Consider the following 16,048-nt stretch of genomic DNA (forward strand, 5'->3'; position numbering starts at 1 on the left):
CCCCCACCGTTTTTGTCTAGTCACCGACATACATTACTTCTTAATTTAATGCTACATCTTGTAGTAAACAAGCTAATATTTTTGTTTTTGTTTGTTACAGCAATCAAATTATACTACAAGAAAACAGCGGTATTCTGACGGACATTCCGATGAAAAATGAAATCTTCGGAATTCCGTCGGTATATTCCGAGGAAACCAAATTTTGTGTAACGTTATTCCGACGACATACCGACGATTTTTTTCCTCAGTATGTCGCTGTTTTCTTGTAATGTTATCTCCCTGCTCATTTGTCCTTGTTGTCGTGAAACATTAAACAGCCAACGATTAAGGATCATCCTTGCAAGATAATAAGTCATGAGAGGGGGCATATATAGTTTGCATTTATTTAGTAGGAGGAAGTATTTATAATGTAAACGAGACGGTGAAATGCACGAGAAATAGAGTAATTAAGCAGATAATATAAAAATGAAGAATAAAACGGTGGAATGCACGAGAAAGAGGGTTAAGCAAATACGAAGTGGTATACTCTAACAGCGGTGGTTTATACGGATGCCATAAGCATCATGTGAAACCCCTCAAAAAAAAAGAAAAAAAATGCACTGATTTCTCTGTTACATCACCTTTTACAATTTTGCTCGGTCCAATTTTCTCTTGGTTGTTTTTACATTTTATGTATATATATTATGAGTAGTTGAAACTCATATTTTTATTTTTAAATCTGAAGTTACTATTCAAACCTAAAATAGGTTTTTAAACATTTAGATGCTTCTCTATTTTGAGAGACCTTAGAGTTTAGATCAAAACAGAATCAATGTGTTCTAAAGTGATGTCTATGTTTTTTTCGTCTACTATACTTATTATGCTAAAACTAATATTCGATCCTTTTGATATAAAGTAGCTTAAATGCTTACATACGAACTAAAAATATATTACATACGCTATTATCTTTACAAAAGTAATCTACTTTTACGTTTAGTTTCATTTGTATTGATCTCGACAATGGAAAATATGAACATTTTAACACAATTTATTTTCAAAAAAAAAAACATTTTAACACAATTTACATTAAACCAGCAAAACAATTTGTTCTAGAAAACCTATAAGAACTCTGAAATGAATCCAAATTTTAGCAAAAAAAAAAAAAAAAAAACTCTGAAATGAAACAGATGCAGTGCTAGTTGAATTATACATCAGATACAGGGTTTCACTTTGGGAAGGGCGCATCCATTTACAGATAGATGAATATGTAAAATTATGAATGGAGGCTTTACCATTATTTTGGTTATATTTGCAGTAATAATTTTTACTCGGACAACTCAACCTCAAAATTGCAATGATTAACGGGAGATGTATATGTAATTTTATCAATCAAAAATAGAGAAAAAAATGACCTCTTCTTTTCGAAAGTATAAGAATTTTTACTGCTAATTATTTTTGGGGGTATTTTACATAGATATTTTATAATAGGGACGAGTGGTGTTAGCAGAGGGAATAATAATTGGAATGTATATATCTAAGTTAGATATATATATTTATTTATTTATAAAAAAAAGGAGGGAAAGTGACAATTATTTGAATAATTTTTTTTAAAAAATGTGGAGAGAGTATGGTAAGGACTAAGGAATGAAGATGAGCATGAGTCTATAAAAGAGAGATATGTGAGAAGAGGCACGCTCCACTTTTCTCCACCTTTCTTCCTTTTTCATCTCTCTTTACACTGTTCGTGTGTTTGTGAGTAACTTTCTTTCTTCCTCTCTCAAAATGGATTCGTTCACTTTCGATAACGTGAAAGCAGAGAAAGCCAAGGCGCTGCGGCGATACAACCGCTTCCGCAGTATCGGACGTTTCTTCCGCGCCGCCGAGGTCTGCGTCGCCATCATCTTCATCCTCTGGACCTTTACGCGTCTTCCTTTCGCCGTCCAAATCTCCAGAGAGTTCCTCCGCCGCATCGCCGGCGTCATATCGACTCCACTCTTCGTCTTCCTCTTCGGGAACTGCATCGTCGTTGCCCTCCTCGCCAAGTCCTCTGTGGAGGAGAACAGAGGATCCACCCCCTCGAACGCAGAAACAGAAATCTACGAGGCGTTGGTGAGATCCAAGCCGTCCGTTGAAGAAGAAGACGAAGAGTTGGCGGAGGAGATCGTTTACGACGACAAAGAGGTGGTGGTGGTCGCTGATTCATCAAATAATATTCCTCACGGCTTGGAAATAGATTCGGACACGTGTCCCGTTTCTGATGAGCCTAAGGAGTATGGAAGAAGCAAGTCCGATGTGTGTTTAAATCATGTGGTCATCCCTAAACCTTCTTCTCTCCAGAGATCGGAGACTGAAAAGTGCATTAGGACTGATGATATTAATAACAACAACAATAATGATGATGATAATATGAATAATTATGCAGAGGATAACCTTAGCAACGAGGAGTTTCAGAAAACGATTGAAGCTTTCATCGCCAAACAGTTGATGTTTCGTCGCCAAGAATCTTTAGCCGTCGTCGTCCACAACAAATCCTAATTATCAAAAAAAAAAAAAATGAAGAAGAAGAGGGGCATCAGATTCTATTATGTAGCAGCCGAATCAACACTACGTAACAAACAAAGTTTTGTTAACCATATATGGAATCTTATTTCAATATTCCTGGCTAGTGTGTAAAAAAATCTCATCAGTGCTCTCTCTATGTACAGTAGTAATTAGTTGCTTATCAAGTAAGATATAATAATATATCTTTTATTTACTTGTTGTTTGTTTTAGTGACTTGTCACTTAATCATACAAAGTTGAAGTAGAAATGTTGTTTCGTAACTATGTAAATTATGGCTTTACCAAAACCCCATTTTAATTAAAAAAATAACTAGTGTTATCCACGAAACAATCGATTTAGGTCTGTATTTTTGTCTTCGCATGAAACCAACGTCGGGGCTACTTCAGAAATAACCAGCAACTGCGTTAAGAAACAAATAGCTATCTACACATTATAAATATACTATTAAACCTATATGTCACTCAACATGTAATATATTTATAGGGAGTTTCCAAGTCCTATAATCGGCATAGCCTTCGACATCTTTATTTCAGACATGAGCCAATCACTTGACCAATGATATTTGTGTTGCCTATTTAATAGTTGTATTAGTTCTTACACTTGTTTTTCTTCTTACACAATAGTACTTCGTTCATGATGGCGTTTTGTACTTTTACACCGAGTAAAGTCTCATGCCTGAAATAATTAACCCTGCAAGAAATATCTGCTAGAGCATTTTTATTGATAGGATTTCCAAAATACAATGTCTTAAGATACTTAAGTTATATAACTAGATTTTACTGATAAAAATAAACTAAATTAGATTTAAAAAGCATGTTTTAATAGTTCATGGGTTTCTCATAAATCATCATATGAGAATCCTTTCTCACTTTTTTATATAAAAAACAAGCATAGACTTGGGCGCATAATTGGCAAACGTGGTGTGGTTATAGTAACGAAGAAACTAGATGTTGTCTAAAGAAATTAAAGATGGCAATAGTAAATGGAAAATATATAGTGAGATGGGCAGCAATCGAAAAGAGGGTACATGCTTAATTATTGTATATCTTTACTATTGTCTTAAATCGAAGGAAGCTTCATTCTTAATGCCTCAGGGGAATGATTGATGGTCTAGTAAGTCATCTCAGTGATCTCATAGTCTTCGATTATACGATTAAAAAAATATAAAATTCAATAGAATAGTAGTATTAATTTGCTGAAGCGGCCGTGTTTTTCTGATGGGCATTGGCACCAAATCATACTGTAATGATTTTGAATGCGAAAAGTTAAATCATTTTCACTTTTATGCAGACACCCACGCAGGAAAATTAAGAAGAAAAGTGACTTTATTTTTCACTAAGTCCCGTAATCTCGGCCCTACTAAAATAAAAGTCGGTTCTTTCACCCTTCTTTTGACAGATTTAAGATTCTCTGATATCAAGCCGATCAATCTTTTGCATGATATGAATTTTAAATATTGTTTAATTTGATTTTTTGTTGCGTTATTGATTGTTGCATTAATTGTAATTTATAGGAAGACTATTTTTAATTAGGAGCAATCATGATATTTCCACCGCGAGCGGCTGGTGCTATTGGTGTTATTGGATTTCTCATTAAGCAACCCTACCATCAAATATTACTTTCCTAACACAATGACATTGCAGTATAAATTTTGAGATACAATATCAATTTTACGTTGGAAATGCTCCTGTTTTAAATTACAGTCATTTAGTTGTTGTTTTTTCTTTTGTTAAAATACACTAATATACTCACCATTCTTATTTACTAGTAATTTCTTTTTAATGTTATGTTTCCTCTGTTAACCTATCTATTTACTTACACTTTGAATTCTGAAATTTGAAACTATGTGTATAAGCAGCAGGCAATTGCTAAAGTCCATCCTGTGTGTAAGAGATCACAGTATATTCAGCTAGGGAAAAGTGTCAATTTCGACCCCAATAATTTCGGTTGCAGATGGTCTTAGTACACACAAGTGGAGCCCACATAATTTTATAATAATTTTTTTCTTAAAAATTTGTACTAAGGATCATTGTTGCAAATGGTCTTAGTACACGCAAGGCGCCCAATATATCATTAAATTATTTGTATTAAGTTACTAAATCAACCTTCTCACCTCTATTCGTCTTCTATGGACTATATAAGGTATAACCAAACACGTAGGTAGGAGCTTTAAAAAATCAAACACACAGCGGGTCGTGCACCTACCTCACTTCTCTCTCACATTTCTTCTGATCAATGGCCTCCGAAACTGTGGCAACTCCTAACGGCGATTCTCACAATGCGTCGCAGCCAAGGCAAGATTGCACTAGTCACCGGGATCACCGGGCAGGAAGGATCATACCTGACCGAGTTCCTGCTCGGAAAAGGCTACGAAGTCCACGGCCTGATTCGACAATCCTCAAACTACAACACGCAGAGAATCAACCATATCTACGTGGATCCCCACAATGCCAGCAAAGCTCTCATGAAGCTCCACTGACTACGCTGATGCCTCCTCCCTCCGCCGTTGGCTCGACGTTATCAAGCCAGACGAGGGCTACAACCTTGCTGCTCAGTCCCACGTAGCCGTCTCCTTCGAGATCCCTGCAACGGAATCTTGTTCAACCACGAGCCACCCCGCAGAGGCGAGAACTTCGTGACTCGGAAAATAACTCGTGCCTTGGGGAGGATCAAGGTCGGGCTGCAGGCTAAGCTCTTCCTGGGAAACATACAGGCGTCAAGGGACTGGGGGTTCTCGGGGGAGTACGTGGAGGCAATGTGGCTGATGCTGCAGCAGGAGAAACCAAATGACTACGTGGTGGCAACTGAGGAGTCACACACCGTCGAGGAGTTTCTGGAGGTGTCCTTCGGGTACGTGGGGCTCAACTGGAAAGACCACGTGGAAATCGACAAGAGGTACTTCAGGCCAACAGAGAGGTTGACAATCTGAAAGGAGATGCGAGCAAGGCAAAGGAATTGTTGAAGTGGAAGCCTAAAGTAGGGTTCGAGCAGCCGGTGAAGATGATGGTTGATGAAGATCTGGAGATGGCTAGGTGATGCAAGACTTTTCAAGGGTCTAAGATCAAATTAATGTAGTATAAAAGATTTTCGAACCAATCCTAGGTGATTCTAAAGCAAAGGGAATGCAAGTTTATGATTAAGCTAAATGCGATCCGGTTTTAAAGATTGTATGAACTAAAAACTATAAGCTAATGCAATAAAGTAATGATCTTTCTTTCTCAATTTGAAGTAAAAGGACTCATGGGGCTAGGCATTTGATCTCAGGTGATGTAGATTCAATCTAAGGGTGGTAAGATAATCAATCAAACATTTTCCTTATGCCTAGACACTAAGCTAAACAAGCTCTATCTCTAGATGAATGTTCTTTTGGTAAAACAACTCAAGCATCTAATTTCTTAGGTTGAATGTCACTAAAGCAAACATGGAGAACAAATCCAATAGCAATCTTAACTCCTTTAGCAACTAATCTCTTAGGTAAAAAAAGCTAAAAGCATTGAAGAGTTGGTTCAGGCATTTCATCATACACATTGTGGGCATGAAATGCCTAGAGATCTATTTTAGTATGATCAAGACTAAAATAGCATTTGGAACCCTCAACAAGCAAGGAAACAAGTAGATCTAACTTTAAACACCCTAGATCATCTCCAATCACCCTTAATCACCCTAGCCCATGAATCTAAAGATGACTACTCAATACTCTTCATGATGAGCCCAAGAATCAATGATGATTTGGTGCTAATCATAATTAATGACCAGGTTAATCAAGCAAATCACAAGAAGAAATGATCAAGGTAAGATCTTCACCTAAAAGTTATTTCTTATTGTGATAGAAAACAAGATAAGATCCCCTCTTGGGATTACAAAGGGGTATTTATATGTCTTTGGTAAACCTAATGGTTTCCATTAAAAAGTCTAAAAAGCCCTTGAAAATATTAAAATTCGACTAAGGTAAAGTATCGACTCGGGTTGGAGCGACTGGGCATACCCCGCGTCACACAACCCGCATCGGATGCTCGCTGATCTTCTGCTTCATGCGCGCGGGTAGTGGAACCCGCGGCCTTCATCCCGCGTCAGACAGTTGCCGATCTTTCCCGTCATGCGCGCGGGTAATGGAACCCGCGGCCTTCGTCCCGCGTCAGACTGTCGAGGCTACTCTCTCGTCATGCGCGCGGGTAGTCGATCCCGCGTGGCTCCGTCCCGCCTCTTCGTGACGCGGGTTGAGACGATCGACACCAACCCGCGTCATCTTCCCGCACTGGATTTCTGATGACTCTTCTAGCTTGTGCGAGCGGGTACTCGACCCCGCGTTGCTCCAAGCCGCGTTGAAGTTCTTCACTCTGTTCTTCTCGACATCTCGACGCGGGTAAACTAACCCGCACTGGTTCTCCCCGAGTTGAACTGGCTTGAACTCGAACTAAACTTCATTTTCTTCTTTTCTTTAACTCTCATGTCTCTAAACACCTCCAATCACTCCATAAGTCACTCTAATACCTGATTAAGACATATGAATGCAAAATGGATCATAAAGACGCTAAACTCTTACTCTATATGATCATTATGTACAAAATGGAAACTTAAAACAATACAAATATGCAAGATATCACTAGGAGGGAGAAAGTGCTTGTTGATGCTGGTTACTTGGACGCTCAGCAGCACTCTTAATCTCCAAAAAAGAGTCTTATCATTATCTGCCTTTTCGTTGTTTGTATCTGGATCTAAAAATCTGTTTCAAGTTTTTCCATTTTCTTGTTTCAAAGCTGCTCAAGTCGATAAGCTGCAAATCATCATCATCCACTCTGGATTTTGTTTTTGTATCAAAGGCAAAACAAAGCGTATTATATAATAACTTCCCTACAAAACAAACATGGCTTCCTATTATAACGAGCGATTATACATACAACTCAGAAAACATACAAGAAAAAATATGTATTCCGATATTCACTAATCAACCTACAATTACAGAGTATTGACTCTTATTCCTCTTTTTCAGAAGACATGGTAGTAGTAGTGTTTATACTGACCGAATCAGGTGGTGCAAGAGTAAATGGCGTCACTGTTGACCTGAGAGATTGAGGCCCCTCAGCATTAATTCTTTTACATAAGGTATCGCAGTTGTTGATCACCTCTGTCAACCTTCCTTTGAGGTCCCCAAGCTCCACCTGCAACCCATTAACTGAAAATATTTGCATCGGTGAGATAAAGTGGAGAAGGCAGTCTAGTGTCAGGGACATGTATCTTGTACACTGAAACAAGGGATGATATAGGGTAGGCACCTTGAGATAAATGGTGGGAAGTGGTCCTCATAGCAGAAACGGAGTGGTTAAACCTCTGTAGAAGTTTAGAAGCCAAAGCATCTGCCACTTCTATCTTGTTTTCTATATCTTCCTAGAGATACAAACAATGTTATATTTAATTTCCCCATGATTGGTGAATCCAAAGTTTGAGAAGAAAGAGGCACACAGAATTTTTAGTTGCAATTCACTAAGAAAATGCAAAGATTCTTGTGAACGTAAAGCTCACAAAGCTAACATAATAATCCTGGAGTCTCTTTCAATTAAAGGAGGGGGTCCATAAGTCTATAGATTTAGTCTTCCAGAAATATCCAGAGTCCATGAATCCCAAGGACACTTAATAAGAGTAAAAAAAAAAACAAGAAGGGCAGACCTGTCTGTTGGTAATATCTTGAGCTTTGCTATCTTGCCATTCACGGTAAATGGAGAAGAGCTCAACAAGTATTTGAGGATCCACCGTATCTGTTGGGAAACATAAGAGCAATAAATTTAGATTTAGAAAAAGAAAGAAGTGAGAGGTGTGTATGATGAAAACGGAAACAAAAGGGCTTTTGTTGGGGAAAAGACAGGACTAGAGCTGTTTCATAGTTTAGCTTTGACAGAACGAGAGTTGTCTTAAAATTAAATTATTTAGAGAAAAAAAAAAAACAAAAAGAAGAGATAGGGTAATGATGGATTAAAAAAAAACTCACAGGCTGAAGAGGAAGACGATAAAGCTTTCCTAACTAAGATGTCCGTTAAGCTACTTTCTCTGGGAGGAGCTGACTTCAATATTGGCCTACTCTGCCAAATATTATTCAAAATCTTAAACCATCAAACAAATGTTTTCATCTAAAAGAAAACCTTTGATTCCGATCTTAAGTAACTCACGACGGCGAGTGATTTAAGATTCTCGAGATCGGGATCCACTCTTTCGGATCGTTGAGAGATGGTCGTTATCACATCTCCACCTCCCTTTTCCTGTAAAATTCAATTCAATTTGTGAGGATTAACCTTGATAGCTGAGGAGTCCGCCTAATAGCGTTGAATCTGATGCTCCCATCTCCTGCTACTCAGAAGAAGAAGATCTTTGGAATCCAATAGTTTGTTTGTTTCAGCTGGCCCACGGTTGTGGAGGGGAATCAAAGAGAGATGAACCATTTCAACTTATGACAGCAGTATCATGACGTTTCGGGAATTTGCAAGCCAACAGCCTGCCGTTTCCAACAACAACAACAAAAAAAAAAAATCCTCTTTGCACGGTATTCAGACGACAGTGAGTTCTTAAACAGGTAAAGGAATTGGCAGCTCGTTGTACTTTAATGGGTGGGGAGGAGACAAAGCATGAGACTCAAACCATGCTTCACTGACAGAGCCCTTGTTATTTGGGCCCATTAAAAAAAATTTAAATAACTACCTTAAATACTTAATTATTGTTATGAAATAACTTATAATTTATAGTATCGAGAAATTTAAATAAGAGTAGAATTTAATACCCGTAGGAAGCAAATAACACTACTATAAGTGAGAGAGTTTATTATAAGTAAGAAGAAGAAGATGTAATGGTTCTTTTCTTATAAACTCTTGTTCTTGTTTTTGGTGTACAAAATAGTGAGATGAGTGATGGTATTTATAGTGAACAACAATGCATAAAATATCAAAGATGGTGCTTGATTTGGTAAATGAGTGGGTGATCATAGTGCTTGATGAGTAGATGATCATAGTGCTTGATGAGTAGATGATCATAGTGCTTGAGTTGGTAAAGGAGTGGAGGATCATTTCAAAGTTTATCTTATAACACTCCCCCTTGATCATCCATCTTGTATTAAATTAAGTTTCGTAACACTCCCCTTGGGAACCGGTGTCACTCTCCGCTCTCGCTTAACGTCTTTGTTGCCTCGTTAAAAACCTTTCTAGGAAAACCCAATGGGAAAAACCATAGTTAGGTAAAAAGAGTACAACTACGTAAGCTCCCCCTCGATTGAGCAGTCATAGATCCTTCTGATGACGCATTCCAATGTTATGGACATGTTTTCTGAATACCGAAGTAGGAAGTGCTTTTGTGAAGAGGTCGGCTGCATTGTCGCATGATCGGACATATCTTACTTCAATCTCTTTCTTCTTCTCGAGCTCTTGGGTGTATGAGAAGAACTTTGGATGTATATGTTTTGTTCTATCACTTTTGATATATCCTTCCTTCGTTTGAGCAACACATGCTGCATTGTCTTCATATAGAATAGTTGGCCCCGTACTTTTGTCAATCCCACTACTTGAACAAATGTGTTGGCTTATTGATCTTAGCCATACACATTCTTTACTTGCTTCATGGAGTGCGATGATCTCAGCATGATTTGAAGAGGTAGCCACAAGCGTTTGTTTCTGAGAACGCCAAGATATAGCAGTGCCTCCGATCGTAAAAACATATCCTGTTTGCGATCGGGCTTTGTGTGGATCTGAAAGATATCCTGCATCTGCAAAACCAACCATTTGACCATTTGAATCTTTAGGGTAAAATAAGCCTAAATCAATAGTCCCTTGTAGGTAACGAAAGACATGTTTAATTCCATTCCAATGTCTTCGTGTTGGAGATGAGCTAAATCTTGCTAGAAGATTAACAGCGAATGATATATCAGGCCGTGTACAATTTGCAAGGTACATCAACGCTCCAATTGCACTTAGATATGGTACTTCCGGACCAAGTATCTCTTCTTTTTCCTCAGGTGGTCGAAATGGATCACTTTCAATGTTAAGTGATCTAACGACCATCGGGGTGCTAAGAGGAGTTGATTTATCCATGTTAAATCGTTTCAACACTCTTTTAGTGTATGTGGATTGATGCACAAATATACCATTTTGTGAATGTTCTATTTGTAGGCCAAGACAATACTGTGTCTGTCCAAGATCTTTCATCTCAAATTCTCCTTTGAGATAGTCTGATGCCTTTTGTATTTCTTTTTGAGTTCCAATAATATTTAGATCATCAACATATACCGCGATTATCACAAATCCGGATGTTGTTTTCTTGATGAAAACACATGGGCATATAGGATCATTCACATATCCTTCTTTTGTTAAATGTTCACTGAGACGATTGTACCACATACGTCCAGATTGTTTTAACCCATATAATGATCTTTGCAATTTTATTGCACATAACTCTTTAGGTTTGGAACTTAATGCTTCTGGCATTTTAAATCCATCAGGGATTTTCATGTAGATATCAGTATCTAATGATCCGTATAGATAAGCTGTAACAACATCCATGAGACGCATCTCAAGATTTTTATCAGCGGCTAGACTCATCAGGAATCTAAATGTGATCGCATCCATTACAGGAGAATATGTTTCCTCATAATCAATACCAGGTCTTTGAGAAAATCCTTGGGCTACAAGGCGAGCTTTATACCTTGTAATCTCATTTTTCTCATTTCGTTTTCGAACGAAAATCCATCTGTACCCAACTGGTCTCACATCTTCAGGTGTGAGTACAATAGATCCAAACACTTTTCGTTTGTTAAGCGAATCAAGTTCGATTTGTATTGCTTCTTTCCATTTATTCCAATCATGTCTCTTTTGACATTCATATATGGATTTCGGTTCTGGATCATCGGTATCTTCATTTACCTCACCTGACACGATATATGAGAAAGCATCATCAAGATCATTTTGTTCATTTCTATTCCATATCCTTTTATTATGGATGTAATTAATAGAAATCTCATGATTATCTTTCGATTCATGATGCTCTGATTCATCAGAGTCCTTATCATTTATTTCTTCCAAAATATTTTCTGCTATTTTGGGTGCATCATATATTTCAGCTTTCTTCTGTTTCCTAGGATTCTTATCCTTAGAACCAGCAGGTCTACCACGCTTCAGGCGTGTTTTTGGCTCTCGTGTGTCATCCTCCTTTTCTTGTTCATTTGGCATTTTGATACGAGCAGGAGCATTTGCAGCTGGTATATGAGATTTAGTTACCGTCTTGGTATCTGCAAATGCATCAGGTAGCTGGTTAGCTATACTCTGTAAATGCATAATTCGTCGAACTTCTAGTTCTGACTCTTTAGTAGGAGGATCAAGATATAACAATGATGGTACACTCCATTTTATATCACTTCCAACATTTTTGTTTTCTCCCCCTAGAACTGGGAATACATTTTCGTCAAAATGACAATCAGCAAAACGTGCTGTAAAGACGTCACCAGTCTGTGGTTCTAGGTATCTTATAATTGATGGAGAATCACAACCAACATATATTCCCAACCTTCTTTGTGGTCCCATCTTTGTTCGTTGTGGTGGTGCTACAGGCACATATACCGCACAACCAAAGATTCTAAAGTGGGAAATGTTTGGTTCTCGACCAAACGCTAACTGTAGTGGGGAATACTTATGGTATGCACTCGGTCTGATCCGAATGAGTGCTTCTGCATGCAAAATGGCATGTCCCCATACAGAGGTTGGAAGTTTTGATCTCATGATCAATGGTCTTGCAATCAATTGCAGACGCTTAATTAAAGATTCAGCCAAACCATTTTGCGTATGAACATGAGCAACCGAATGTTCAACTTCAATTCCCATTACCATACAATAGTCATTGAATGCTTGGGATGTGAATTCACCAGCGTTGTCTAGTCTAACTCTTTTAATAGTATAATCAGGAAACTGTGCTCGCAGTTTGATTATCTGAGTTAGAAATCTCGCAAATGCCACATTTCGAGATGATAATAGACAAACGTGTGACCATCTACTGGATGCGTCAATTAATACCATAAAATAGTGGAATGGTCCACATGGTGGATGTATCGGTCCACATATATCACCTTGAATTCTTTCAAGGAACTTTGGTGATTCTTTATCGATTTTGGTTGGCGATGGCCTTACGATCAATTTTCCTAGAGAACATGCAACACATGTCATTTTATTCCCTTGAGAAATCTCCTGGATTTTCAGTGAATGACCATGTGAGCTCTCTATGATTCTACGCATCATTGTAGTGCCTGGATGGCCAAGGCGATCATGCCATAACGTGAACTCTTCTGGGTTCCGTTTTACTACAAGATTTGATTCGATCTCATCGATATAAGTATGATGTAATCCCGAAGGAAGTTCTGGAAACTTTTCCAATATGTGTTTTCTGCCACATTTTTCAGAAATTACATACATGTATTTCTTTCCATCCTCAGTTGCAGACTGAGTATCATATCCGTGAAGATATATGTCTTTAAAACTCAACAAATTCCTTTTAGAACTCGGAGAATATAAAGCATTATTTATGGAAAATTTTGTTCCATTCGGCAAAGTAAAGTTTGCTTTACCAGTTCCTTCAATCACGTCTGCAGGACCTGATATTGTATTGACGACAATTCTTGTCGGTTTTATATCAGAGAAATATCTCTTTTGTCTCAGAATAGTGTGCGTTGTTCCACTATCTGGTATGCATATTTCACGAATCCGTTTCTTGGATTTTGCTCCATTAGTATTTTGATCCATTTCTGAAATTATCATAAACATTAAATAAAAGTGAAACGTGAAATTTATTCATTGATTATATAAAGAAAACACACAATAATTATACATATATTGTTGTTAAAACAACATTATTCTTTGAAAACATAATTATTATACATTACAAATGAGGACTATTCAGCAGTCTTATTAGAAACATTTCCGTACTCTTCAAGAGTATTCTAGTCCAGCTCATTTGCGAAATCAGAGGATTCAAGGTATGAGGTCCCTTCAACGTTTTCCGTGAGGTTCACCTCTTTAGCCTTTCCTTTTATGGATTCTTGATATAACTTGCACAAATGTGGGGGAGTACGACAGGTACGGGACCAATGTCCTTTACATCCACATCTGTAACATACAGTCTCACTTTTCTTTGTGGTATCCTCTTCGGTTTCTTTGCCTTTATGAGGTTGTTCAGATCTAACCCATTTGTTAGATCTAATACTTTTAGGATAGTAAGGCTTTCCACGTTTGTTGTTGAAACGCCGACCACGACCTCGGTTGGTATGGTTTCTCCTTCCCGAATATTCTACCGCCGTAGCATTCACTTCGGGAAATGCCTTGGCTCCCGTAGGTCGGGAATTATGGTTTTTGATTAGTAACTCATCGTTCTTTTCAGCCAACATGAGTGTTACCATCAATTCAGAAAATTTGGTGTACCCACATTTTCTGTAAATTCGGGATAAGACGTTGTGTTCTTTGTGGAAGGTATTGTATGTCTTGTCAAGCATTTCTGCTTCGGTGACAGGGTTACCACAATATTTTAATTGTGCAACTATCCTTAAGATAGTGGAATTGTAATCTCTAACCCTTTGGAAATCCTGAAACCTCAGGGTTTTCCACTCTTCAAGAGCGTGAGGGAGATTGATTTCCTTTTGATTATCGAATCTGTCTTTCAAGGCTTGCCATAGTACAGCTGGGTCCTCAACGTCTCCATAGTCGTGAGTTAGATTCTCATCTAAGTGCTTCTTCAGGAAGATTATCGCCTCGGCTATATGCTCGGGTGGCGATTTGTTACCGACTTTTATAGCTTCAGATATCTTTTTTATTACAAGATAAGGTTTCACATTTGTGACCCATCTGACATAGTTTTCGCCGGTTACTTTTAGAGCCGGGAACTGGAGTTTCTCGATGTTTGCCATTTGTATTTCTAAAACACAAAATAGTAATTTTATTAGAACTTCATAATTTAAAAACCGTTTACATTAACCATACAAACAATTACAAAGAGAAGCGATGTAAATAAAATTAAACCGATAATCATCTTAAATTCACTTGGAGTAAATTCTCCATCGAATAAACCATAAATAGAAACACAAATAAAAATGGCACATAAAAACAAAAGTGCGCGAATCATCTTTCTTGAAAAATTGGAGGAGAGCGATTTGAATTTTTTTGAGAGAAGATGAAATGTTTTGGATGATGAAATGAAGTGAAAATGAGTTGTATTTATAGATGAAAATTACTGTTCATGACCGTTGGAGAAAGGGGAAATTTTTGAAAAAATTTCTTTGTGACCGTTGGGTTAAATCGAGTGCACCAAAAATTAGTCTGAAAATATCGTATTAAACGGTCAATCAAATCTATAAAATTTCATAAAAGTGAAAAATTATGACAATGAAATATTTATGTTATATGACAACAAATCATGCGACGGCTCAGCCGATCAATGCAGAATAATAAATAAATTATACGGCGGCTCGGCCGACCAATTAATAATAAACAGAATATAAGGCGGCTCAGCCGACCAATAAATAATAAACAGGATATAAGGCGGCTCGGCCGACCAATAAATAATAAACAGGATATAAGGCGGCTCGGCCGACCAATAAATAAATTAAATTACTAGTAAATAATATAGGCGGTATTCCGGCCATTATAACATGATATAAATAATAGTAGAGGCGGTATACCGACCATTATAACAGGGTATAAATGATACAAATAAATTTTACCGAATCGCAGAGTGATCGTGCTGATAACGTGTTATGAAATAACTTATAATTTATAGTATCGAGAAATTTAAATAAGAGTAGAATTTAATACCCGTAGGAAGCAAATAACACTACTATAAGTGAGAGAGTTTATTATAAGTAAGAAGAAGAAGATGTAATGGTTCTTTTCTTATAAACTCTTGTTCTTGTTTTTGGTGTACAAAATAGTGAGATGAGTGATGGTATTTATAGTGAACAACAATGCATAAAATATCAAAGATGGTGCTTGATTTGGTAAATGAGTGGGTGATCATAGTGCTTGATGAGTAGATGATCATAGTGCTTGATGAGTAGATGATCATAGTGCTTGAGTTGGTAAAGGAGTGGAGGATCATTTCAAAGTTTATCTTATAACACTCCCCCTTGATCATCCATCTTGTATTAAATTAAGTTTCGTAACACTCCCCTTGGGAACCGGTGTCACTCTCCGCTCTCGCTTAACGTCTTTGTTGCCTCGTTAAAAACCTTTCTAGGAAAACCCAATGGGAAAAACCATAGTTAGGTAAAAAGAGTACAACTACGTAAGCTCCCCCTCGATTGAGCAGTCATAGATCCTTCTGATGACGCATTCCAATGTTATGGACATGTTTTCTGAATACCGAAGTAGGAAGTGCTTTTGTGAAGAGGTCGGCTGCATTGTCGCATGATCGGACATATCTTACTTCAATCTCTTTCTTCTTCTCGAGCTCTTGGGTGTATGAGAAGAACTTTGGATGTATATGTTTTGTTCTATCACTT

General features: G+C 37.6%; 2 protein-coding genes and 1 pseudogene across 2 annotated transcripts; 2 read left to right on the plus strand and 1 right to left on the minus strand.

The window, feature by feature from the left end:
• Positions 1-1,627: 1,627 nt before the first annotated feature.
• LOC106366269 lies at positions 1,628-2,734 on the plus strand. Its single transcript, XM_013805853.3, has one exon. It carries the CDS (start codon positions 1,762-1,764, stop codon positions 2,512-2,514), a length of 753 nt encoding a protein of 250 aa, XP_013661307.2. The 5' UTR covers positions 1,628-1,761; the 3' UTR covers positions 2,515-2,734.
• Positions 2,735-5,032: 2,298 nt separating this feature from the next.
• Positions 5,033-6,185, plus strand: LOC106366268 (annotated as a pseudogene).
• Positions 6,186-6,340: 155 nt separating this feature from the next.
• On the minus strand, positions 6,341-9,206 carry LOC106362735. Its single transcript, XM_048767620.1, has 7 exons — positions 9,102-9,206; positions 8,703-8,792; positions 8,525-8,615; positions 8,206-8,294; positions 7,815-7,926; positions 7,563-7,714; positions 6,341-7,392 (listed from the first exon to the last, which is right to left on the minus strand). The coding sequence occupies exons 1-7, from the start codon at positions 9,204-9,206 to the stop codon at positions 7,303-7,305; spliced, it is 729 nt and encodes a 242-aa protein (XP_048623577.1). The 3' UTR covers positions 6,341-7,302.
• Between the last annotated feature and the right edge of the window lie 6,842 nt (positions 9,207-16,048).

This window comes from Brassica napus, chromosome C9, assembly GCF_020379485.1.
Source record: "Brassica napus cultivar Da-Ae chromosome C9, Da-Ae, whole genome shotgun sequence".
In the NCBI taxonomy this organism is placed as follows: domain Eukaryota; kingdom Viridiplantae; phylum Streptophyta; class Magnoliopsida; order Brassicales; family Brassicaceae; genus Brassica; species Brassica napus.

What these genes read in the sequence shown, in the direction of transcription:
- LOC106362735 (XM_048767620.1), bottom strand. Translation starts at nt 9,206, where the DNA reads ATGGGCCCAAATAACAAGGGCTCTGTCAGTGAAGCATGGTTTGAGTCT. An exon ending in AGCTGCCAATTCCTTTACCT is followed by an intron (nt 8,793 to 9,101) that starts GTTTAAGAACTC and finishes TGAATTTTACAG; the next exon opens with GAAAAGGGAGGTGGAGATGT. An exon ending in ATCTTAAATCACTCGCCGTC is followed by an intron (nt 8,616 to 8,702) that starts GTGAGTTACTTA and finishes AATATTTGGCAG; the next exon opens with AGTAGGCCAATATTGAAGTC.
- LOC106366269 (XM_013805853.3), top strand. Translation starts at nt 1,762, where the DNA reads ATGGATTCGTTCACTTTCGATAACGTGAAAGCAGAGAAAGCCAAGGCG.